We start from the raw sequence: 25,542 nt of genomic DNA on the forward strand, positions 1-25,542 counted from the left end.
TATAGTTCACTTTGTGGTGACCCCCCCCCACCATAAAATTATTTTCATAGCTACCTCGCATCTGTAATTCTGCTGTTATGAATTGAAATGTAGTATGTTTTCTTATGAGATCAGTGCGCCCCGCCCCCACAAAAGGGTTGTGACCCATAAGTTGAGATCTGATGACCTAGATAATTCAGCTGAGCCAACTAGTTTTCTCCCAGCCACAGCTAGCCTCTGCTGTTACCTTTGTTATGTTCCTAGAGCGCACCCCTGCTCTGAGTCAGGGGCCTCGATCTACACATGAAGGTGTGATGAAAGAGCAGGTGGACTTAACTGGAATGAGATGATTCAAACAATGAAGTATAACCCCAAGCTTACTCAAAGCTGCTAGCATTCTTCATGTCTGTGTACAGTTCTGCACTTGACATATAAAGCACTCGAGACTTAAATGAATGTTTCACATTAACAGGCAGATTTAATTCACTCTTAAGAGTGTAGACAAGCAAAGGTGGAACTAATCCCTGGTTTTGGTTTTTCAAGACAGGGTTTCTCTGTGTAGCCCTGGCTGTCCGGACTCTCTTTGTAGACCAGGCTGGCCTTGAACTCAGAGATCCACCTGGCTCTGCCTCCCAAGTGCTGGGATTAAAGGTGTGCACCACCACACCCAGCGCTGCGTTTTTAAAGAGAACTTTTTTAAAATTTCAAAATTATCATGGTTAAACAAAACAAAACAAAACCGTATTGAACTTCATTACATTATTTTAGTTTAGAATTCTGTTTATTTTGAATCACATAAGGCAAAGAACAGGGAGCTGCTTTTAAAATTTAGGACCTTTACAGGTCTGACCATGGCTCCTCTACTGTTCAGAGGAGGGTTATTTGTCTCACACACTAATTAAGATCAGGGGCCAAACCTATTGCACCACAAATCCTTTGTAACCTGATTTCCACATATGAACCTAAAGGACAGTGGTTCCAACAGCTCCTGTCACACCCAGCTTCCCTAGCCTCTAACTCTACTTAGCTGTCTGTATAACAACTGTTTAATTCTCTAAGACCTCAAATCCAGCCTTCATCAGACTCTGAACATCTCTCACCATAAGTACATCTAGTCTTGTTTTAAGCCATAGTGACATTGGCACTTACTGTCAAATGTGCTTAAAATAGATCCAGTCTATGAGACAACTTTTATCCTAAAACAACCTCCTGTACTACGTACTGACACTGAGGCTCAGGCAGAACGTTCAAGGTCACAAGCACTGTGTGTGTTCAGTAAGCATTAGATGGCCAGTGGATAGATGGAAAATAGCATAGCTCAGATAGATCCAGGAGGTCTGACTCTCAAACTTACACATCATTTGAAGGGACCACCTCATCCTTTTGATATAACCAGGATCCCAAATAGAACCTGTCTACACAGATTAAACCAGAATCACCCAGAAATCAGTCTTTCCTATCCACTTAAACACTAATGTGGAAACTGTCTAAGCTGTCAATTTCTCCCCAAACCCTATTTACTTCTCTATTTCAAATCTCAGATGAATTCCCTGATATCTGATATGAACCAGAGTAACAAATCCTAAGGGCGCTCTCTTGAGGAAGTCACAGTATTGGCCTCTCTCGAAGGACCTCTTCTTAGGAGTTTTCACACTAATATACCATGATGGTCACCTCATTTTCCTAAGATAGGAGAACGTCTGTCTGGCTTGTCACCCCTACAGAGACTAGTACAGAACAATCAGTGCTTTATTATGCCTCTTTACATGTTGCTTTTCAGGAATATCTTCTGTGACAGTGCCTTAACTATCTCTTACCTACTCTGGTCTTTCACAGAGAAAGTATTTGGGATAGTTCCTAAATGAACTTAAGACTTAACTTACTAGTCAAATCTTAAGTGGTAGAAGAGGATCATCCTGCCTGAAATGTCAGAATGACTAGGACTCTCTAACCAAGCATACCACAAAAGAAAACCTACCAAGCACTTCTGAAAAAGGAGCCTGAAGAAACTAGGTATGGTGGCACAGACCTACACTTCAGTACATGGAGGCTGAGGCAGGGTGATCTGAGTTCCAGGCAAGCCTGGGATACACAGCAAAGAACTTTTCTAAACAAACAAACAAACAAACAAACAGGCATCTATTTTAATCAAGTACTTTTATAGTGTGAATGTAATAAACTAACATGCCTTTGACTTGTACACACACGCAACAAGATCATTACATAACACTGAAATGTTTCCCAAGTGAACTTTCATTTTAATCTAATCTCCAAAGCATTTACTGGGATGACATATCTAATAAAGCCACAGGCATCTATCAAGCAGTGCCAGTGTAGTATAAAAGTTAAGCAACTCATTAGTCGCCTCTCAGCCTTATGAACAGCCACATTTCTGGAGATGATTTACATACAAATTCCTTGCCAAGAACCAGGATGTTACACCTCTGAAGAACCTATGCAAGAAACAGCGTGCATTCCTTTTTTGGTTTGTAAGGAGACTGTAATAGAAATATATTAAAGAGAGCCTCAAATATCCAACAATCTTTTTTTTTTAAAGATTATTTATTTATTACATATACAGTGCTCTGCCTGCGTGTACACCTGCACACCAGAACTCATAGATGGTTGTGAGCCACCATGTGGTTGCTGGGAATTGAACTCACCACCTTTGGAAGAACAGGCAGTGTTCTTTAACCTCTAAGCCATCTCTCCAGCCCTCCAACAATCTTCTAACTTACAGTTTAAACCAAAGTTGTAGGAATCTACAGGTCATTTTTTTTTTTTTTATAAAGAATTCTCTTCACAGCACAGCTGTAGTTCATGTTAAAACACAAAAATGGTCCCTTTGTGCTATAGCCTTACAAATAAACATTATATGCATATATATATATGAAAGCTCAGATTCTGCACCAAGCATTATTCAATCTTGCCTTTTGATATAAACTTGAATACAGCCAAATTTGCAAAGCGTTCACTCCATAGTTTAGTTGACGAAATGTAAAATGGATATGCATTTTTCAGGAAAGGAGAGTTTATCAGCTTTAGCAGTGTTCTTGACACCCTGAGCTCAGCTGAAGTCCCGACCAGTGAGGACCAGGGGAGCCACAAGAGTCCAGAGGTAAAGGAGGAGGCACACCCAGCTGGAAGACATTTTGACCCACACAGCTAGCCACTTGCTGGATACCTTCTGGAACTTGGCATCAGGGCTAAGAAAACAAGAGGCAGAGAGGAAGATTAGTATCATAAATCTGCATCCCTCCCATTCCACTCACCCTGGCCAATACCAAGAACCCCCAGTAAGACTTAGCTGGCACTATTAACCCTAGTACTGTCCTAGTAGAGACTTGAGAAGCTATTTTCAGTTATTATGGTCAAAGGATTCTGCCTCTCAAACAGCATTTTCCTTCTTGCAAACATGAAAGACATAACTATTCTTTCAGCAAGGTTCTGAATTATACTAATTACTAGCAAACTGGAAATAGAGTTCTTGAAATGGTTTTTCCAGCTGGGCGTGGTGGTGCACGCCTTTAATCCCAGCACTCGGGAGGCAGAGGCAGGTGGATCGCTGTGAGTTCGAGGCCAGCCTGGTTTACAGAGTGAGTCCAGGACAGCCAAGGTTACAAAGAGAAACCCTGTCTCAGAAAAAAAAAAAAAAAAAAAAAAAACAAAGAAAAAAAAAAAGAAAAAAGAAAAAAGAAAAAAGAAAAAAAAAAAGGTTTTCCTTAGGACATTAATACTTTGACCAGGTCACTTTAATATGACCTCTCTAAAAACACAGAAAAAAAATTATCAAGGTCAGGTCGAATGGCCTTATGTCATGGTTTTCTTTCTCAAATAACCTGTCTAGAAAAGCTACCAATAATTTGAGTGCAAAGAATTCCAACTGGGCTCTATTTCAAGCACAAGTTGGCAGATGCTTATAATCCCAGAGTTAGGTGCCTGTAGCAGAACCATTAACAATGTTTGAAGCAGGACCATCTCAAAGCTAGACTGGAAGGATATCTACACTGGATACAAGCAGCTTCATTTCCTGAGACAGGGAAGGGCTCCGCAGTAAGGATAAGTCACAGACTGTACAGGCATTGCCAAGGGCCGAGCGCTCTTCCTCCTTTGTCTGTGCCTCCTACCTGTACCAGCTGGTTATGGTCATCATGATGTACAAGGAAGCACAGCAGAGCATCAAGTGGAACAAGGAGTAGCTATACTGCACCCCTTCCTTCTCGTTGTCTACAGCCCGCCGTGGCTGCCCGTCTTCTTCATCACTGGCTCCATTGGTGGTATCACCAAGGATAACACTGTCACTCCCAGAAAGAGTCAGCTTGTTAACTTGGCTGTTGCTTGAAGTACGGATGCTGAAAGTAATCCCAAGAAAGTCACATCAAAAGTGAACCACTTTAGATGAAACAATGCCTTTATCCCACACCTGGTAGGTTATTTCTGGACTGTTCCTACTTTGGACACAGAAAGCCTGCTGAAAGCCCTGTACCAAGTTACAGTCCACTGCCTGTTAATTACAGGACGGTACTCTTAGTAATTGCTTGCCCATGGCTCAATGCCAGAAGCACGCTGCCCAGTGTGTTCTTCTACTACCCAAGTGCCTCTACTGTGCGTGTCACATGCCACCTCCCTCTTCCAGCTAACACACTCATGCTTCCCTTCTCTGTCTCAGTGCCGCAGCCTCCTGAAACCCTTCCCTGCATCATCCCTTCCTAGGCTGCGTGAGAAGTTTCCTCCCACTTCCCACAGCTCTCTAGGTGTCCTGCCCCAGCACTTGCCAATCCTGCCTTACTTGCTATTCAAAGAACTCTAACATTAGCTATAGTCATCTCTGGATTCCAGCACTGAAGATACTCATTAGAAGAACAAACAAGTTTATGATTGAATAAAAAAACACGGAGAAAGAACAAAAACTACATGGTCATTTCAACAGACAGAAAAAGCACATGACAAAATCTGGGTTTTTTTTTTTTTTTCCCAAGATAAAAATACTCAAAATAAGAACATAGACTTTTCTTCAACTGATGGAGCAAATGTCATACTTAATGGAGGAAGACAAAAATTAGTGCCCCTTGAGATCAACAACAAAGCAAAGATCCCACCATAAAATTTACTATTTAACACTGTATCAGAACCTCTAGCCACAGCAACTAGACAAAAGCAAGCAAGCAAGCCACAACTGATATCAGCAAGGTCCTAAATTCAGAAGGCACCTATCTCTATAACCAAGTCACACCATGGAGGACCTGTAATGTCAGCACGCAGGCGCCGATGTAAGAGGACCAGGAGTTCAATGATGCACATACAGGCAAGCATACACACACACCCGCAATCCCACCACTCAGGAGAAGAATGCAGAATTCAAGGTCAGCCTAGGTTACATGAGACTGTCTCTAAGAAAGAGGCCAATAAGATAGCTCAACAGGTAAAAACCTGATCTCTGTGTACCCTAGACAAGCCTGGAATGCACAGTAGGAAGGATAGAACCAGCTCCTGAACGTTATCCTATGGCCTCTGTACCATGTAGTGGGCACACATCCACACACTTGGGAGGTGAAGGACCAGGTCTAGATTATCCTCGGCTACACAGCAAGTGTGAAGCTGGCCTGGATATGTCTCAACAACAAAAAAACAAAAATCTTAAGAGAGAAAAAAAAAAATTGAGGGTCAGCAGGATGGCTCAGTGGGTAAAGGTGCCTGCTGTTAAGCCTGATAAACTCACCTCAATGCCCAGGACTCATGTAGAAGGACAGATCCATGTACAATTTACCCATTAACCTTCATATGTGTACCATGGTGCAACTACTGCTCCCCGCATAAAATATACACACCAGATAAAATGGTTAAAAAATTAAGTTAAGTTAATGCATAAAGTGGAAGGATACTCCAACTAAAATGACAAATGACTAAAATATCATGCACCAAAATGTTATCCATGCTGAAAGCAGATTCCAAATAAGATATTCTTATTTTGTATTTTATATGTGGTCTCTCTTATTATGCCAATTTATAAAAATAAATTTATCTTGACTAATTTTGAATATTTCTTATATTTTTAAAATTTTCCTACTTAATTATTAATCTAATATACAGTATTATATAAAAAATGAAATGAGAAAATAGGTACAGATGAAGTAAGTCTATCTGTGGTTTTGTAGTAGGGACTAGCACAAAAAATTTACAATTTTTTACTTAATCCAAAAAAATTTGTGCCAAAAAATTTTTGTCAGTTATTGAGATCACACCCAGGGCTTTATACACACTAGGCAAGCGCTCTAGACTCTGACCAACACTTTCTGCCCAAATCATTGTATATTTTCCTAAAAGATAATTTTAAATATCCCCATTCCAGCCCATTTAAAATCAGACAGACTTTTTTTATCCTTCTATGCAAAGAGGCCTCCATAATGCCAGGAGGAATTAGGAGGCTTTGTTTTTTAAAGTTTAAGAAATATACAACTGAGTCAGCAAAGACATGTAAAGGACTTTTCATTAAAAAAGAATTACATTATTTTAATTCTTCACAGTGGTTTTAAAAACCATGTCACTCACTTTCATGAGAATCTTGTATTAAGCACCTCTTACCTAGCACTTACCTAGAATATATAAGGCAGACAACAAAGATAGACAGCCCCCCAAAATCATCCAAATTCATAAAGTGTCCATTCTGTGATGGTGGAGTATAGGCAGGAGCAAGAGTAGATGCATTTGCTGGGGACACAGTTGGTGACGTTAAATGGGTAATGATGCTCATAAGGGAGGGGTTGCAGGAACGGTCTGAAAATGGAAGTACTCGTTATGATTAGTTACAGTGCACTCTTGTGCCAAGAAAGAAGCACAGGGCTTGTCTACACAACATTTAGCTTAGAAGAACTTGAAACCCAGCAGTCTATACTGCATTTGTGTCACAACCAATGACCTAGCTTTAGAAAAAATACTATCTCAAGTTTTATAAACATCCACTATGACTTCATTGGTTTTGTGAAGTGTAATAGTGTTTTAGCCTAGTGCTCAGACTTTCCAACAGGAGCTTATCCCTATTTTATTTCAATTGTCAGCACCGGGATCAAGGATCCTACAATAATCATGTATCTTTTTAAAAAGAGTCTATTGAATTTTTTCTATTGAACAATAATTGCTTAATCATTGTTAAATACCCTCTAGTTATTTCTGCTAGAAAGTGTAACATCAAAGTAAAACTTAAATAAAACAACTCTAATTTTAAAAATAAAAACAACAGGAGGACTGAAAAAAATGACTCAGTGAAGCCGGGCATGGTGATGCACACTGTTAGTCCCAGCACTTGGAAGGCAGAGGCAGGTGGATCTCTGTGAGTTTGAGGCCAGCCTGGTATACAAAGTGAGTCCAGGACAGCCAAGGCTACACAGAGAAACCCTGTCTCAAAAAACAGACAAAAAGACTCAGTGGTTAAGAACACATGGTACTCTTGCAGAGGACAAATTCATTTCTCAGCACCTACGCTGGATATCTGGCACCCTCTCCTGGCCTCTGAAAGCACCTGCACTCATGTGCATATACCCAGACCTGCACATATATACATAATTAAAAAACAAAACAAAAAAATTTATTTTTTTAGAGAAAAAGAACACCAGGTATGGTGGAATACACACCTTTAATCACAGCACTCAAGTAACAGAGGCAGGAAAATCTGTGTAAGATCAGCCTGTTTACACAACCAGGTCTAGGGCAGCCGTGACTACAAAAAAGGGGACCCAATCTCAAGTCCTTCTCCCCGCAAAAAAAGAATGAAAATAGAAATTCCACCAAAAGTCAAACAAGATCACCCTTGCCCACCACTCTAACTTAGTCTAGATTAGAAAAGGCCTAGCCTATGCAAAGGACTGCAGCCCTTCTGGCAGCCTGTATGAAGAGGTGTGAGCAGACAGGGAGAATCACACATAAAAGGTATATATCTGTAGTCTACTGTCAACACTGGGCATTTACAAGTACTTTTGTTGTTGGTTTCACATTTGCTCTAGCTAGTCTGTCTGTATACCTACCCAAAGAGTAGTTTTATCAAGAGGGTCACAACATTTCCTTACCAGGTTCATTGGTCATGGCTGACCATGTGAGGTACAGAGTGTACAGAGTGATGATGGAGGACTGCAGGAGGCCAGAGCGAGTCTGATGCTCCTGTGGAATCAAAGCAAAAACAATGTCACATGGATTGCAAGACACAACTTTCTGAAAGCCTATGTGCCTCCCAAGAATGCACTGAATTGTTAGAAATTGAAAACCTTATTCTTCCTGACAGTTAAAGACGAGAGGTAGCCCTTCAGTTTGAGTTAGTCTACAAAATAATAAGGAAGACAATGCATCTACTGCTGGTTTGCAAAACCATTTCACTATTTTTTTTTTTTAAAGATTTATTTACAAAAAAAAAAAGATTTATTTACTATGTATACAGTATGCACCAGATCTCATTAGAGATAGTTGTGAGCCACCATGTGGTTGCTGGGAATTGAACTCAGGACCTCTGGATGAGCAGTCAGTGCTCTTAACTGCTGAGCCATCTCTCCAGGTCCCCCCCCCCTTTTTTTTGCTTTTCAAAACAAGGTTTCTCTGTGTCGCCCTGGCTGTCCTAGAACTCACACTGTAGACCAGGCTCACAGGTCTCTGTGAGACCTCAAACCCACAGAGATCCGCCTGCCTCTGCCTCTGTAGTACTGAGATTAATAGCATACGCCACCACTGCCTGTCTTTCTAGACTCTATTTGGAGAAAAATCTGCTCAGGTATACCAGGCGCGGTGGTGCACACCTTTAATCCCAGCACTCAGGAGGCAGAGGCAGGCAACTTATGTGAGTTCCAGGCCAGCCTGGTCTACAAAGTGAGTCCAGGACAGCCAAGGCAGAGAAACCCTGTCCTGGGGGGAAAAAATCTGCTCAGGTCTACCACAAAATAGCTAGGTGACCCACCACTTCTTGGAAACTTCAGTTTTCTTTGTTCTTAGTAATTCCTTTTTTTCTGGATACTATTGCCCAAACTCAAATCTACTTCAGCTTTAAGCCTTGCTGGGGCTGGAGATTTATCATGTCCAGCTAGTAACTGAATGTGAGTTAACATTTTTTCTTTTTGAGACAGGATCTCATGTACTCCAAGGCTGACCTTGAACTAACTAGGTAGCCAAAGATGATCTTGAACAACTAATCCTTATGCCTCCACTTCCTGAATGCTAGGATTAGTCACATGGCACCTTGCCTGGTGCTGAATCAAACTCAGGGCTTTGTGCAGGCTGAGAAAACGCTCCGCCAACCAACCAAGCTATAAGTCCAGCCCCTCATGCTCGTTAAAATATGCATATTCATTTATTTTGTGTGTGTATGGTGGGAGGTGGATCAACAAGTGTGGAGGTCAGGAGCTGGTTCTCCTTCCACTATGGGTTCCAGGGCTGGTACTCACTGGGGTCAACAAGCAAATGCCTTTATAGGCTGAGCCATCTCAGGTACTTCCTTGTGTTTTCCTGAGAAAGAGTAATACTATGGTTTTCTAGACTAGCCTCCAATTCCTTAATGGATTATAACATTTTAGCCTTTGTGGAGGAATGTTGAGTGAATGTATCAATCATCAATAAAGTGCTGTTTAGTCAATCAGGTGGGCAGAAGGACAGGAAGTGAGAGGCGGGGCTTCCTAAAGGAGGAAAAAAGTTTGATGGTTGGAGAAGAAAGAGGTTTTTTGACCGCTGGAGGAGGAGGAAAGAAGGGGACTTAACGAGGACTGGCCCAGGGGTCAAAGTGGCAAGTGCTTAGAATATATGTATGTTATATAAGGTTTAGAGTAGTTTGTTTAGTTTACGAGTAGATTAGAATCAGTTCAGACTCTGCCTGGCAAGGTGCTGGCAGCTTTAAAGTACGTTTCAGTCTCCCTGTGTCAGTTATTTGCTTTGTAGGCAGAATGGATACAAAATACTATAACAAGCCTTAAAAGTAGCTGAGACTGCAGGGATATACCACAAATCCAGCCGTTTTTCTCACTTAAAAAAGAAAGAGGGGGGAAAAAAAAAAGACCACCTGCGCTTATAGGCATACCCAACTATACTCACTTTAGTTTTCTTACATTTAAGATAATTCTCTTAAATTCTCTTTTCTCTTCTTCCTTTGGTCTACAATTCTAGTAGCCTGAATTGGCCTTCATTTGCAGCAATCCTCCTACCTCAGCCTCCTAGGTTTAGACTAGCTCTCTCACTTTTTTTTTTTCTGGTTTATTTTCAATCATGTGTGCTATGTGTCTGAGCACTTGTGTGTGGGTGCCCTTGGAGGTGATGAGCCACCTAATATGGCTGCTGGGGACTGACTTTAGTACTTTGGAAGAGCAACAATTGCTGCCAGTTGCTGAGTTATCTCTCTAGACTCCATAATTTTCTCATTTTTGTAAAAAGTATGTATGTTGTGTATGTGCATGTATGTGTATGTGTGAATAAGGACAGATGTAAGCCTTGATAAGTATATGGAGGTCAGAAGACAATATAAATATAATTATCAGTCCTTGCCTCGTCTTCTACATCTTCAGTACTCTATCTACCAGACTAGCTGGCCATGAGTTTCCATGGACTTGCATGCCTCCACAGCAGGAACCCTGAGATTACCGACATGCACTACCACACCCAGCTTTCTTTTTAAAAAAATTATTTATTCACTTTACGTCCCGATTGTGGCCACCCTCCCTCCTCCTTCTCCCCAAATCTCCTCCCCTAGTCCTCAGAAAGGGGGGAGCCCTTCTCCTCTACCATCTGACCACAGCCCATCAAGTCTCATCATGACTGCCTGTATCCTCTTCTTCTGTGTCCTGGCAAGGCTGCCCCGCCCAGGGAAAGAGTTCAACAACTGGGCAGTGGAGTCCATGTCAGATTCAGTCCCTGCTCCCCATATTAGGGGACCCACATGGAGACTGACTGCCTATCAACTACATCTGAGCAGGGGGTCTAGGTCCTCTCCATGCATGGTCCTGGGTTGGTGGCTCCCTGGGCGCAGATTTGTTGGTTCTGTTGGTCTCCTTGTGGAGGTCCTGTCCCCTCTGGGTCCTTTTATTCCAACTCTTCCATAAGTCTCCCTGTGCTCTGTGCAAAGGTTAGCTGTGAAAATGCCCAGCTTTTTATATGCACTTTGGGGACCTGCCCTGTGCTTGGTGCTTTACCCACTAAGCCATCTCCCTAGCCATAGCTTACTCTTCAAAGCTGAGCTTGGTGGCTCATGGCTCTGATTCCAGCACTAGAGAGAAAAAGAATCAGAGGCCAAGGCCAGCCTGAGCTACAGGAGACCTTGCCTTAATTAGTGATGTACATCACCACACCAAGCTTCAAGTCACCTAGTTTGGAACAGGGATTTTTTTTTTTCTTCTATTTCATTTGTTTGCTTTTTTTGGTTTTCCGAGACAGGGTTTCTCTGTGTTAGCCTTGGCTGTCCTGCACTCACTTTGCAGACCAGACTGGCCTCGAACTCACAGCGATCTGCCTGCCTCTGCCTCTCTAGTGCTGGGATTAAAGGCGTGTGCCACCACCGCCCAGCTTTTTTCTATTTCTGTTTTGTTTATTTATTATGTGGAGGGGTATGTGTGTGTGCCACAGCATACATGTGAAGGTGGTCAGAGGACAACATACGGGGAATCATGTCAGGAGCCATAGGACCTTGCCTGACCTGCCCCAGTGGCTGAGAGGCCCTGCTGGCTGAAAGCCACAGCTGTCTGCATACTTGAGATAATTATTCTGCCTGGCTACCACAAAAATCCAGCCTGACCTTGAGAAAGAGAACTTTCGGTGTATCGAGACTTCTGTATAGTCGTCCCACTCCACACCTGCTGTCCTTGGGCCTGGCCCAGAAGATTTTGTAACTTTCCACTGCATTCCTTCTCACCCCCGCCCTTTCAGAAGCTTATTATAAATTTGGATACCCCCTTACAATAAACGGCCCTCGATAAGCAACGTTTTTCCTGGGCTCATGCCTTTCTTTCACCTATTCTTTATTCACAGGTCGTGACCCTCCTCGCCACTCCACGAATAACTGAACCCGCGGGTCGGGAACAGAATCAGTCCTCTCCATCCACCCTAGGGGTCCAGGGGATGGAACTCAGGGTATTCAACTGAATAACAAGCACCTCTACCCACTGAGGCATCTTACCAGCCCCAAGTTACCTAGTTTTTAGTCTTCAGTAAATGAATGTCATTATGATACAGGAACTCAACCAGGCAAGAAGGTCCTGAAGTTCAAATTCTGGACTGTATAGTGAATACTAGGCCAGCTAGAACGATAATGTGAAAGTATCTCAAATATAAAATTAAAAATAAAAATCAAGAAAGATGGGTTCTCGGGCTGGAGAGATGGCTCAGTGGTTATGAGGACTGCCTGCTCTTCCAAAGGACCTGGGTTCAATTTCCAGCACTCACATGGCAGCTCACAACTGTCTGTAACTCCAAGATCTGAGACCCACAGACACACACCAATGCACATAAATTAAAATTAAATAAAAATTAAAAAAAAGATGGGCTCTCAATTTCACATGCCTGCTTACTAAGTTATAATTACAAAGACTTAAGCATGACACGGAAAAATATTTAAGTAGCTAAACATAACTTCACTAAAAATATTGCTTGGAATTTAGGCTTCTAACATTAATACTAAGTTTTTCACAGGAGAAAGCAGAATACCTCCATACCTGAATTTTGGGGAGGATGGATACAATAGAAACCGCAACACAAAAAATCAGGTTAAGGCTGATGAAGACCTTGTTTTCTGTGCAGCCATCGGGCTTGGTGTAGAAGATGTAGAGCAGCACAGCAAAGACGATGGAAAGGATGTAAAAGAGGCTGGTAAAAGACAGCAAAGCTGCAAAAGGGGGAGACAGCATGAGCATCCGCCACCTGAATGATTAAGACCAGTTTTCTTCCGTGCTATACGAGTGAAGAGATTTAATCCATTCCTATGCTGAGCAATAAGCCACAGTAAAATTTGAGATTGCCCCAAAGTTAAAGTTTCATACTGTTTTGAAACTATTCACCATTAAACCCCAAAATCCACTAATAAAGTCATAACCTGGATTCCCCTAACCCGGTTCCACGGGTCCAATGAAAAATAATTGGTAACTCTGGTCTGAGTAATCCCTGAATTACGTATTAGATGTGTATGTAAGTTTTTCTACATGATCCCTGGTCTTTCAATAGCACGGTTCAGGGTCAGGTACAGCGTGGGAACACCTGTAACCCTACCTAGCATGTGCTCAAGGCTAGCCTCAACAACACAGAGCTCCTCTTCTCAAGGTAGGCATGGACAGTAACTGTGCCAGGGACGATGTCTGCAGTAAGCAAAACATCTCATGTGAGACAATCTCATTCTACAGCCACTGGCTACTTAACCCATCTCCCATCAAAACAATGAGATGACCTCCCTGGTCTAGGAAAACAGTTCATTTGCTACTTTCAAATATCACAGAAATATTCCTTTTCATTCACATGATAACCAACTGGCTGTGTGACAGAGGTGGTTACACTATAAACAGAGAGGGTCCAATGACTGGATGCACTATGCTCATCTTCCAGCAATGCATACAATTTACAATAGGCATGACCGACAAACCCAGCTTTTTCAAAGGCAGCTACAGGGGTTGGAGCAAATGCTCAGTGGTTAAGAGCACTACTGGATGCTCCTCCAGAGGCCATGGTTTCAGTCCTGGGGAATCTGAAGCCTTCTTCTGGCCTCTATAGGCACTGCATGCATGTAGTGCACAGACAATTGCAGGTAAAACACCCAAACACATTAAAAAAAAGAGGAAGCCCTACATTGAGAGTTTATATATTTAAAACTGGAGACCTTATTATACACCTACTTAAGGTAGCAGTATGACTCTGAAGTGAGTTTAGATACGTACCAGCATACCAGAACCTTGGGTTTCCTTCTTCCATTCGATTTACCCATAATTCATTCCAGGAGTGAGCCATGTCTACCAAGAGCACCAGCTGGATCAAAATGAACAAAGTGGCCCCAAACATGCCAGCCACAAACCAGACTGTAAACATAAAGAACAGTTATTTTTCAACACAAAATAACATTTCAGAGTATGGCTGCTAATATTTATAGGCAGACTTCAACTCAGGTAGAAGAGGCAGTAAAGACATTCTGTCTGCAGCAGGACAGTATGATTGTTATCATTTCAAACTTACAGGTATTGAGAAATGTCGTGCTGGATTTCATGTCCTTAGAAGCATTTTACATTTATTTATTTGTGTGTGCACATGCACACATCAGGTAGACAACAGACAGCCTCTGTTGGCGCTGAGGCTCAGGAGTACAAAACCATGATTGTATCAATGTTTGAGTGGAGTTGGAGTAATAGCTATCTTTTTGTAGAGCTTAGCAATATTTTCCAGACACCATATGACAATTACTTTTTATTTATACTTCCTCTAATTATTTTAGTTTGCACAAAAAAACTTTTTTAGGTTAATACATCTGGACCATGGTCAGGGTCATGGACAGTGAGAATGCACTGCCCAGCCAGATGCGGCTACTGGGCAGTGAAGGCTGAGGAGTTCCTGGGCAGACACAAAAGAACCAGGACAAGACGCTGCTGCCTGTCACTTCACTAGCACCTCACACTCCAAATAACTCCATGAGACTTTTCCTTTACTTTAATTGGGAAGGGGAAAACCACATGGGAAAGTGTCAGGTGTCACCTGTCGCCACGTCACAGAAGCAAATGAAGACAGGGAAAAGGCAACATGAGAATGTTAGGTCTACATGTTGCCAAGCTCTCTGATGAACTTTTTCTTATAAGATTAACTATCAAGCAGTGCAAAAAAATGAACGTATAGTTCCAGAAAAGCTGAGAAGTGGATTAGTTTTAATCCATCATTGTCTTAATATGTAGTCATACAACTGGACATAATGTTGTAAAGGCCAGTCCTACAAACCAGTACGGAATTGCAGCTCTTCCTCAATCACCACACAGTTGTACATGTCAATGCCTCAGCAGTCAGTCATACCTGAAGTGAAATGGCCCCCAGGAATGTAGAAAGATCCAACCATGATACCAATAATGGCAGCAATCTTGAAGAACCAAAACCTGTTAAAATATAAAAATACACCTATGAAATGATCGTTTTCATTCTTTTTTCTCTTTTTCTTTTTTTCTTTTAATGCATGCTTTATCTGTACCTACACTTGCAGGTTGGAAGAGGGCATCAGATCCCTATATAAATGGTTGTCAGGCACCATGTGGTTTCTGGGAATTGAACTCGGGACCTCTGGAAGAGCAGATAGTGCTCTTAACCGCTGAGCCATCTCTCCAGCCCCATAGTTTTCATTCTTACACTGAGAAAAATGCATTTCTGGTTACAAAAGTAAAGCTTAAATAGAATTTGCAATATAAATGTCTAGGCTTGCTTCATTTCACTCGAGTCTATTCCACTCAATATTTCATACAAAAAATATTAAACCAGGCCTTGTGACACATGCCTACGACCCCAGTTACTCAGGAGGTTGAAACATGAAGATACATCCACACCCCCACACAGTATAAGCAATGTTATACTGGTCAGCAGAAACAAAGCTGAGACTCATAACCCTTCAGATGAACTTCATTAAGAGTTATAGCTTCATAGACAGAGGCAGCCATGAAGAGACAGCTATTATGGATAGCAAGATGGAGATTCTAGGGGGAAAAAAGCCTTCAATTCCCTTCAGTTCCTCCAGATTATGAAGAATAACAGCATTATATGATGGGACCCTGAAGGAAAAATTCCTAGAAGACAGTGTGTTATTGGGGAACTTGATTGGGGTGGGGGGAGGGGAGGAGTGTTGCTTCAATACTCAGTCTATGAGTGACTTGGCATTTGGGCTAGTAGTCACAAGGCAGGATGGCACTAGATAAAAATAAATGTACAATTCAGGGATGGTAGGTATGGCTTGCTAGTAGCTAAAAGTGGGCGGAAAGAAACTAAGCTCTGCAAGAGCTGCAAGGTCAAGCGTGTGCTGCTTATCAACTCTCCTGTGAGAGCTGGGGGTTGGTGGAATGGAATGACAGAGGCAGCTAAAGGGCTGTAATCTAACATTAGCATGCAAGACAAATACTCACACTCATGAATAAATTTAAGCGTCTTCTTAGTTTTAGCACATTAAAGATAATGCCTTTTCTAGAATTACAAGTTCTAATGGTGAGAGTCATACATGGAGAGTCATAACATTTATATGAGAAATTAACCCCCAATCCTCCATTTACAAAATTGGACACAGATACCGTGTCCTTAGTCAAAGAGCACTTGGCAAACAGGCCAGGACCACACATGACTTGTCTATAACCTTTACTACTGTCTTGAGCTAGATATGGTGGTACACACCTGTAACCCTGCTAGGGCGGTGGAGGCATGAGGAGCAGGATCTCAGGCCAGCCTGGGCTGGTGAGGCCCTGTCTTAAAAAGCCCAAACCAACCAACCAGCCAGTGTGGCTTGCACAGCAGAACGTAAAGTAACAAGCTTAAAGAACTGAACATACATGAACTTCAATCCTATCTGCAACCTTTTGCAGCTAAGAGATCTTAGGAAAAATATTTAACTTCTCTGAAATTCAGTTACTATGTCTATTAAAAAACACAGAGACTGCTAGGTGGTAATAGCACATGCCTTTAGTCCCAAGACTAGGGAGCCAGAGGCACCCAGATCTCTGAAATCGAGGCCAGCCTGGTCTACAGAGTTCCAGGACAGCAAAGGCTATACAGGGCAACACCACCTCAATACATAATAGATAGATAAATTTACAAAGCTCCCACCAGCTTCCAACTGAGAAGTATATGTGAGAGAGGAACTGTGGTCAGAAGGGGGAAGCAAGAGAATAGATACATCAGCAGCCCATATATTTGCCCCCTTTCACTGTTTACCTTACTTGTATGCTATGTGTGCATTCATGTGTGTGTCTGTGTCTCAGGTTGAATGAAGAAAACATGCAGAGTCTAAGCAATGTGTCTGACCTATTTTTCTTTCTTTCTTTCTTTTTTTTTTTTTTTTTTTTTTGGTTTTTCGAGACAGGCCTTGTTTGCCCTGGAACTCACTCGGCAGACCAGGCTGGCCTTGAACTCACAGAAATTCGCCTGACCCTGCCTCTCGAGTGCTGGGATTAAAAGCATGCACCACCACTGCCTGGCATATTTTTCAAGGTACTCAATAAAAATCTAGGAACCTGAAAGCTAGGGGGAAAAAAAGACAATAACCAACTTTTCACGTACACATCTGACCACTGCTTCCACCCAATGGTAGCCTGACAGCTGTAGGAGAGGAACCACACACTGAAAGACAGTCTTACGTACCCATTATGTATTGCTGCTCTGGGATCTTTACTTGTTTTTACTTTTAACATGAGCAAAAAGAAGGCAAAGAAAAAGATGGCCACAGCAAAGTTGATCCGATATACAGCTTTAAAACCGACCAGGACATCACAATCTTTCTCTGCCTTTGTGTCAGCCATCTTGATTTGAAATCCTCCTTCACAGAATCCAGGAATCTGAAGAGGCAAGGAATTTCAATGCCATGAGAATATCAAATCACAAAAACGCTACCTCACTACAGAAGCAGGGACTTGTTTAAAAAAGAAAAAGAAAAAAGAAAAAAAAAAAAGCCCCCTTTCAGCAATTTCAGCACTATGAGATTTCTCTTTGACTTCCAATTGACTCAATCTTATTACCTAAGAAAATATACAAATCACATTAAAAACAAAACAAAACAAAACAAAAAAAAAAACACTTGTTATTTTACAGAGGACCAGGATTCAGTTCCCAGAACCAAAATGGTTGCTCACAACTGTCCATCTGTGCTGGAGAGATGGATGAGAGGTCAAGAGCACAGTCTGCTCTTCCAAAGGTCTGGAGTTCAATTCCCATCAACCACATGGTGGCTCACAGCCATCTGTAATGTGATCTGGTGCCCTCTTCTGGCTTGCAGGCATAGTACATGCAGGCAGAACACTATACATAACAACTGCCCATCTGTAACTCCAGTTTCAGGGAAGCCAATGCCTTCTTCTGACCTCTAAAGGCACTAAACACACACATGGTGCACATACATACAAGCAGGTAAAACATCCAAATGCAATATACATACAATGAGTGGTAATGACAGTTAAGCCTGTAATCCCAAAGTTTGGGAGGCTCAGTGAGAAGACCACAAGTTCCAAGCCAACCTGGACTACAAGATCAGTTTAAGACTAGCTTGGGTCATTTAGCATCAAGCCCTTCTCTGAAGACAGAGTATAGCTCAGTGATAGGACACATGATGAGGCTATGGGTTCAGTCTTCAATTAACCCATCCAACATTATCTCCATTTTCCCACAGAATTTTTCAGCTACAATGTAAAACTTCCAAAATAAAGGACTAATGTAGGACTAAGGTTTCCTCCAGAGCCCAACACTGCTAGCTCTGACTTCTACATCTGCAAGTGGACTAACGCCTCATCTTCTGTGTCCTGACTACAGCCAAGGATAATTTAAACCAAGTGTGGTGACACATACCTGGACTCTCAGTACATGAGAGGTAAAGGTAGGAGTACCAATCAAAAGGTCAAGGGCATGCTGGGCGTGGTGGCGCACGCCTTTAATCCCAGTACTTGGGAGGCAGAGGCAGGCGAATCGCTGTGAGTTCGAGGCCAGCCTAGTCTACAAAGTGAGTCCAGGATGGCCAAGGCTACACAGAGAAACCCTGTCTCGAAAAACCAAAAAAAAAAAAAAAAAAAAAAAAAGGTCAAGGGCAGCCTAAACTACATGTTTAAGGTAAGTCTAAGCTACAAAAACTCTGTTTCATAGTAATAATTATAGGAACACAATGTTACACACCCTGAGTTACTGGGGCTGGAGAGATGGCTCAGTGGTAAGGAGCACTTGGTTCCCTTGCAGAGGATTGGGGTTTGGATCCCAGCACTCACGGTGGACTCATAATTATCCGTAACTCCAGTTCCAGGGGATATGACACCCTCTTTTGACCTTGGCAAGACCACGCACACATTTGATGCATATGCATACACGTGGACAGAACAACTACTCATACACAGAAAATAAATCTTTAAAAAAGTTTTTTAAATTATCTTGAGTATAACAGCAAAAAATTACAATTGTAAGTACTGTAAATACAAAAAGTCATAATACAAAAAGTAATAAAAAATAATCACATTGTAAGGCGCTGTAACTTCTACTTACCTTCTTCAGCTCAGTTTGTATGCCTTCTGTCATCATGATGCAAGACACAATAGTGCCAAGGATGAGAATAGAAGCATAGATGAGCCGAGTTACAGTGGAATTCTTACTGACGGGACAGCAACCACACAGCAGACATGATGCACCACTACAGAGGCATGGAACCTGTAAGAACACCACCATGGGCCATAAGAAGAGCTCCTTCCTTCACGGCTGTTGTAGAACAGATGAGGCAAACTGAGGTTTGGTAGTTTTAATAGAATCCCCTTTAATGTGGCACATGCCTATAATCCCAGTACTTGGAATGCAGAGACAGAAGGATCATGAGTTCCAAGATACATGGGCAACACATCAAGAAAATCAAGGCATAGTAACACACATGTGCAATGTCAGCATTAAAGAGGCTTATGGGAAGAGCATCACAAGTTTGAAGCCAACTGGGACTACATAGGAAGTCTATCTCAAAGCACAAACCAATACAACACAAAGCAAAAAATGGAAAGGCTTTGGGGGCCAATGTTATTTCTACCACTTTAGCAAATTATGTATCTAGCCCTAGTTTTCTTTCTGTAAAGTGGACTCATTAATAAAATACTCCTCCCGCCGGGCGTGATGGTACATGCCTTTAATGCCAGCACTCGAGAGGCAGAGGCAGGTGGATCTCTTGAGCTCGAGGCCAGCCTGGTCTACAAACCAAGTCCAGGACAGCCAAGACTACATAGAGAAACCCTGTCTCGAAAAAATAAAAATAAAAATAAAATAAAATATTCCTCCTTTAGACTTTACTACAATAAACAAGCCAACCACAGTGCCAGAAACATAGGAAGAGCTTTCAAATTACTATATTCACAAAGAACATGTTTTGTGTGAAAACAATATAAGAAAAACAAAAACAATTCTTTTTGTTAATCATTCGCTCCCAAACTGATGTCTCATCATAAGTCAACATTACTACAGTCAGGCGTGGTGGCTCATACCTTTAATTCCAGTACTTGTGAGGTAGAGTTAGGCAGCTCTCTATGAATTTGAGATCAGTATGGTATACATAGTGAGTTCCAGGCCAGCCAAGGCTACACAGTGAGGCCCTGTCTCAACACGGCCCCTCCCCTAAACAAGACAATACTATGTGCTAGTTAGAAAACCACCTGACTTGTCATGGTTCTTGAGGTTATCAAATCATAGTACAAGAATGGGTTAATGCAGATTTATAAGCAACAACTAGTAAAAGTGGATGACTAGAGCTGGAGAGATGGCTCAGCAGTTAAAAGTGCACTTGTTGCTCTTGCAGAGGACTGGAGTTCAGTTCCCATTAGCCACATGGTGGCCCACAACATCCCTCACTCCAGTTCCAGGAGATCCAGCCCTCTCTTCTGACCTCCGTAGGCACCAGGAAGGCAGACAGTGTACACACATAAATGTAGGCAAAATACTCTACACATAAAATAATCTAAAACACTTAAATACAAAAACAATGGATGACGTGGTCATTTTATACCTTTCACAGATGTATCAGGCTTTTGTATTAGAGCAAGCAGAATTAAAAACCTAGTTCTCTCAGATATAAAATGGGCTTAGCCAGGTGGTAGTGGCGCACACCTTTAATCTCAGCACTTGGGAGGCAGAGGCAGGTGGATCTCTGTGAGTTTGAGGCCAGCCTGGTCTGCAAAAAGAATTCCAGGACAGCCAAGGCTACACAGAGAAACCCTATACACACAGAAACCCTGTCTCAAAAAACCAAAGAAACCAAGAACTAAAATGGGCTTAATGCCACCTATGATCTGAACAAGTTCACTGTGTGAAGAATGACATCTCCAGAATATAAAGTAACCAGCATAATTCCTGACTGAGAAAGGGCTCAACATAGCACACTATGTCCAACAGGAAAAGTGGAAGTAAGCAGTCCAGAAGAGCCAGATTATGGTTCAAATCTGTCAATGGTAATTCAGGTGCTTTGAGCAAGTCACGGTGGTGCAGGCAGGCCTAAAATCTCTACACTTGAGAGGCAGAGGCAAAAGCAGCAACAAAAGATGGCCACAAATTTGAGGCCAAGCTGGTCTACAAAACACACTCCAGGGCTACCTGCAACTCTATCTCAAAACAAAATTTTCAAGATCCAATGAGACTAACATCAGAAAAAGGTTTAGAGACTGATGTGCAGTGCAGGGGAAAACTGGAGAAAGATGACAAAACGGTGTGGAACTACTCTAGGATCAAAACAAGGTTACTTTTGCCTTAAAGTCTGGACAGCTCAGAGCTAAGGCCCCTGCTGCCTCTGAGCAGAAACAGAAGAGTTAGCCTTAACAAGCCCCGACGCAATTTATTTTAGGGCATCCAAATAGCCCTGTAAGAATTCCATTCCTGCCAGCGGATGGCAAGCACCTCTGATCTCAGCCCTGGGGAGGCAGAGGCCGCTGGATTTCTGTGAGGTAAAGACAGCCTGGCCCACAGAGCTCAGGACAGCCAGAGCACAGAGAAGCCCTGTCTCAGAACAAAACAACAACAAAAACCAACTCCATTCCTTTTTTTTTCTTGTTTTCTTTTTCTTTTTTTGAGACATGGCCTCTCTACATAGCCCTGTCTATGCTGGAATTTGCTCTGTAAACCAGGCTGGGCTAGTCTTTACTGCCCACCTTTGCCCCCAGAGTGCTAGAATCAAAGGCATGTGCCATTATGCCCAGCCTACTCTACTCTTTAATGAGTAGTTTCAGACTCTGCTTGAACCTTGACCTCTAGTAACCCAGGTCTATCATGCAGATAGTTAATTCAAACAAAGTGCTCTGTGAATTTTATTTCTCAGGGAAATAATAAAAATTCTGCCTAACAATTAAGAAACAGCCTCATATAGTCACCCTCGCACCACTACTACACTGACTTGAACCCCCATCCCATGAAAGGAGCCCCTTAGAAAGCCCAGCAGTTAGTTTCCACTGTTTTGCCTGCAGCAGCTGTACTACACTGTACCTAACAAGCTCTCTACTGTCGCTCTGTCTTTGGCGGGTTATTCCATACCAGGCATTATCAGCCTGTCAAGCCCAAATCTAAAAGCCAAAGAAGAGCAAAAAGACTATCATCAACTTCAGAAGGCAATAACCCTGAATCACCATAATGTCAGAGCTGTACTGTAACTTCGACCCACTGCTGTTGCTTTAAAACCTATCTGCGGTGCTTTGCTATAAAGTTTCAGCAAACCAACATACCTATTTACTTCTCTGCATCATAAATATCTTGATGGGAGGCTGTATTTTATAAAAGGAGAATTCAACTCTTACTGTCCCTCAGGCCAAAAACCTACAGTCTCAAAGCCTCCCTCATCTGACTTAAAGGAGCAACTTCTAGAAAATGAGGTGGACACAAATCCCCATTCAGAGGGTGTTTTAAAGCTAGGAGTGAACCACTTCTCATCCCAGCACAAAAGTATCTATTCCACTCATGTTTTCAAAAGACAAAAATCCTCAGCCTGACACTAAAACCTTTTGCCTTTTTGGGATAGGACCCCAGCTCTGAGTATCCCATGCTGGCCTCTCTCAGGCCTGCTTTAGCCTCCAGAATACTGGGATTACAGGTGTGTAATTATCTTGCTCTTCCTCTTTCCCTCCTCAGACTACAAGCAGCAAGATCTAATCACCTGCCTGAGTTATTCATCGGCAACAACTCAGTCTTACACACACACTCTTTTCATGAAAAAAAGGAAAGCCAGATGTGGTGGCACACTTCTGTAACCCAGGCACTCAGGATGCTGAGGCAGGAGGATCTAGAGTTCCAGACTGCCTGGGCTACAAAGTGATATCCTGTCCCTATAATAACTTTAAGCATTCTGTTAAAACAGGCCAGTTATTTTGGGGGGGGGGGTGTGCTCACACCTGTAATTCCAACACTAGGTAGGCTGAGGTAGGAGGATTGCTGCAAGTTCCAAGGCCAACCTGGGCTACAAGCTACAAAGTAAAACCTTATTTTGAAAAAAGTGAAGGCCAAAATCTTTCGCTAGGAGTGGTGACGCACACTGGGTCTCCCGAGTGTGGAAATAACAAATGATCTGCCATGCCTGGCTCTCCACAGGCTTTTCATTTCCTGTAATTATCTCATTCCACTCTTGAATACTAAGCCCCTACTGGGGAAAAAAATGAATTAATAATTAAGGAGTTTCTAGATATAAATGCCTGGAAAGCATCATTTTAAATTTTGGGTTTAAACAACGGGGGGGGGGGGGGAGCGAGAACAAGGTATCTCCGACATTACTTCTACCCCAACACATGTCACAGACATGTGCAGAGGCTGAATCTTTGGTTCATTACATCATTTCGGGAATGAGAAAACATTAGGCACTGGTTCAAGCTACCAAGCTCGTCTGAGGCAGATCTGTTAGATTATTCGGATGGTTCTCTTTCCCAGATCCTAAAATTAACTTTTTAAAATGTTTTACAATTGACAAAGCGGAGAGGAGGAGAGGAGTACTCGGAATGCTAGTGAGTGTTTGATCCCAAAATATTTAAGCCGCAGGGCTTCTAATTAAAGAAAGGGCTACAGCCCTTCTGCACCCGAGCTGCAGCGGTGCTGACTTGAAATCCGCGTTCCCAAACCCATTCTGCGTAGCGCTGGCATATGCCGAGCTATGAAGGAAGGATGACTCCAGTGACCCTAAATGCATGCCTCCACCTTCTACCCCCCCCCCCCCCCCCCGGCCTAGCTAGGAACCTCGCCGCCGCCCGTCCTCCGGAACCCTGGGTCCGGAAGCTCGCGAGGGCGGGGCGTCGACATTGTAAACAATGGCGGCCCGGCCTCCCGCGACCCTCCGCCCACACGGAGAGCCAAGCCACGCCGCCGCCGCCGCCGCCGCCGCACACGGGGACGTCGCCTACCGGGGCCTGGATTCCAAGCAAGTCCCCCCGCAGCCCCGGGCCTGCCCGCCTCCTCTCTGCCAGCCTCAGAGCGACTCGGGCCTGCCTTGGGCAGCCTGACAACCATTCCTCGCGCGCCTAAGGCCCCGGAGGACCGAGGCCTCGGGACTCACCCAGCTGGCGAGGGAGAAGACGCCCAGGACGGCTCCCATGGTGACGCTAGGGGCCGAGACCCACCGCTCGGAGCGACTCCCTGTGCGGTGTCTAACTGCCGGCTGAGGTGTCGCCTCAGAAACGCGACGATTTCTCAAGCCCCGGAAACAGGGCCCGCCCTTCGCAGGACGCCTAGGTTACGTCATCGAGTGGCCCCGCCCACGGCCCGCAGAGGGGAGGAAGGCGGAGCCCAGCACTTGAAAGGCGGGGATAAGGCTGCTGGAGTGGCAGGGGCCGCAGAGGAGTCGTAGCGAACAACTCTGGGTTTGCTTAGGACGCTAGGGATCTGAGGGGACACAAAGGTGCAGTGGCTGGGCAGTACTTTGGGATTGTGGAGAGATGAAATGTTTGTAAGTTCAGGGGCAAACAGGCTATGTTGGGTCGTTTAACAACCTGTTAGGATCTGTACTTCCAGCTAGAGACTTAGAGGAGGATCGCGAGTTCAAAGCTATCCTAGGCTACAAGGAGTTCCAGGCAAGCCTGGGCTACAATGTGATCCTGTATCTGAAAGAGGAAGAGGGTTGCTCATGAAGTAAGAGTGGTGGTGTACGCCACTAACCCACTGCATTGGAGGGGTGTTAATCATTTAAACCAGAAAAACCTGGGGCAATCTGAGTAAACACACGAGCTACTCTGGCCAGGTCATGAGGCAGAAGATTTCCAGACCGGCGGTATATCTTTCCTAACTGAGATACCAGGAGAACTAAAATTGGATTTCAGGGTTACTGGGGCAAAGATTAAGAAATAGGCCTACAGGAGATAATCTGGCCAGCTGCAAAGAACAGCCCCACTAGAGATAGCGTTGCTTAGTGACTGAAGGGTCCCATCGGAGATGGAGTTGATAAGAGACCCAGTTTTATGGCCACATTCCTTCCTGCCCACCGGAGATAGGGTTAATAAAAATCCAGCACTTCCCTGGACAAGGTGTGAACAAAGACAGCTAAGCCATGGGTGGTCTTGGCGCCTTTTTCTGTAGCCTGTCACTGTAGAGGGTAGGCCTCTTTATGTTACTCAGCCAATAGATGCTTGCCAGGTTGGAACTCCTCTGCTTTGGAGTGCTGGGGGCGGGGGGAGTAGAAACCTACAAATTTACCCTCAGCCCAGAGATCAGGGCTCTTTCTGGATATCACTGTGTTGGTGACAGGTCTGAGCCCGGCTCTGAGTTGATTAAAGGTCCTCATGTGTTTTGCATCGGTATTGAGTCCTACTGGTTTTATGGGGGGGTGGGGGGGAATCTCGCGATCTGGGTGCAGCATTAACAAGTTATACCAGCAGTAAAAACCATTTTTAAATGTATCTTTCTCTGGCCAGGTCATGGCTGTCTCTGGTTGGCTGC

General features: G+C 43.3%; 1 protein-coding gene across 1 annotated transcript; it reads right to left on the reverse strand.

The window, feature by feature from the left end:
* Window positions 1-2,858: 2,858 nt before the first annotated feature.
* Window positions 2,859-24,334, reverse strand: Serinc3 (serine incorporator 3). The gene is made up of 10 exons (XM_051143760.1): window positions 24,167-24,334; window positions 19,162-19,323; window positions 17,284-17,477; window positions 14,968-15,047; window positions 13,854-13,991; window positions 12,645-12,814; window positions 8,040-8,130; window positions 6,573-6,753; window positions 4,107-4,331; window positions 2,859-3,185 (listed from the first exon to the last, which is right to left on the reverse strand). The coding sequence occupies exons 1-10, from the start codon at window positions 24,203-24,205 to the stop codon at window positions 3,047-3,049; spliced, it is 1,419 nt and encodes a 472-aa protein (XP_050999717.1). The 5' UTR covers window positions 24,206-24,334; the 3' UTR covers window positions 2,859-3,046.
* Window positions 24,335-25,542: the final 1,208 nt, after the last annotated feature.

The sequence above is a fragment of the Acomys russatus genome, chromosome 4 (genome assembly GCF_903995435.1).
Source record: "Acomys russatus chromosome 4, mAcoRus1.1, whole genome shotgun sequence".
In the NCBI taxonomy this organism is placed as follows: domain Eukaryota; kingdom Metazoa; phylum Chordata; class Mammalia; order Rodentia; family Muridae; genus Acomys; species Acomys russatus.

Coding starts and splice junctions, on each gene's coding strand:
- Serinc3 (XM_051143760.1), bottom strand. CDS start 24,205: ATGGGAGCCGTCCTGGGCGTCTTCTCCCTCGCCAGCTGG. Junction 17,478..19,161: donor TACAAACTGAGCTGAAGAAG/GTAAGTAGAAGT, acceptor TTGCCTCTTCAG/ATTCCTGGATTCTGTGAAGG. Junction 6,754..8,039: donor AGCCATGACCAATGAACCTG/GTAAGGAAATGT, acceptor TTCCATTTTCAG/ACCGTTCCTGCAACCCCTCC.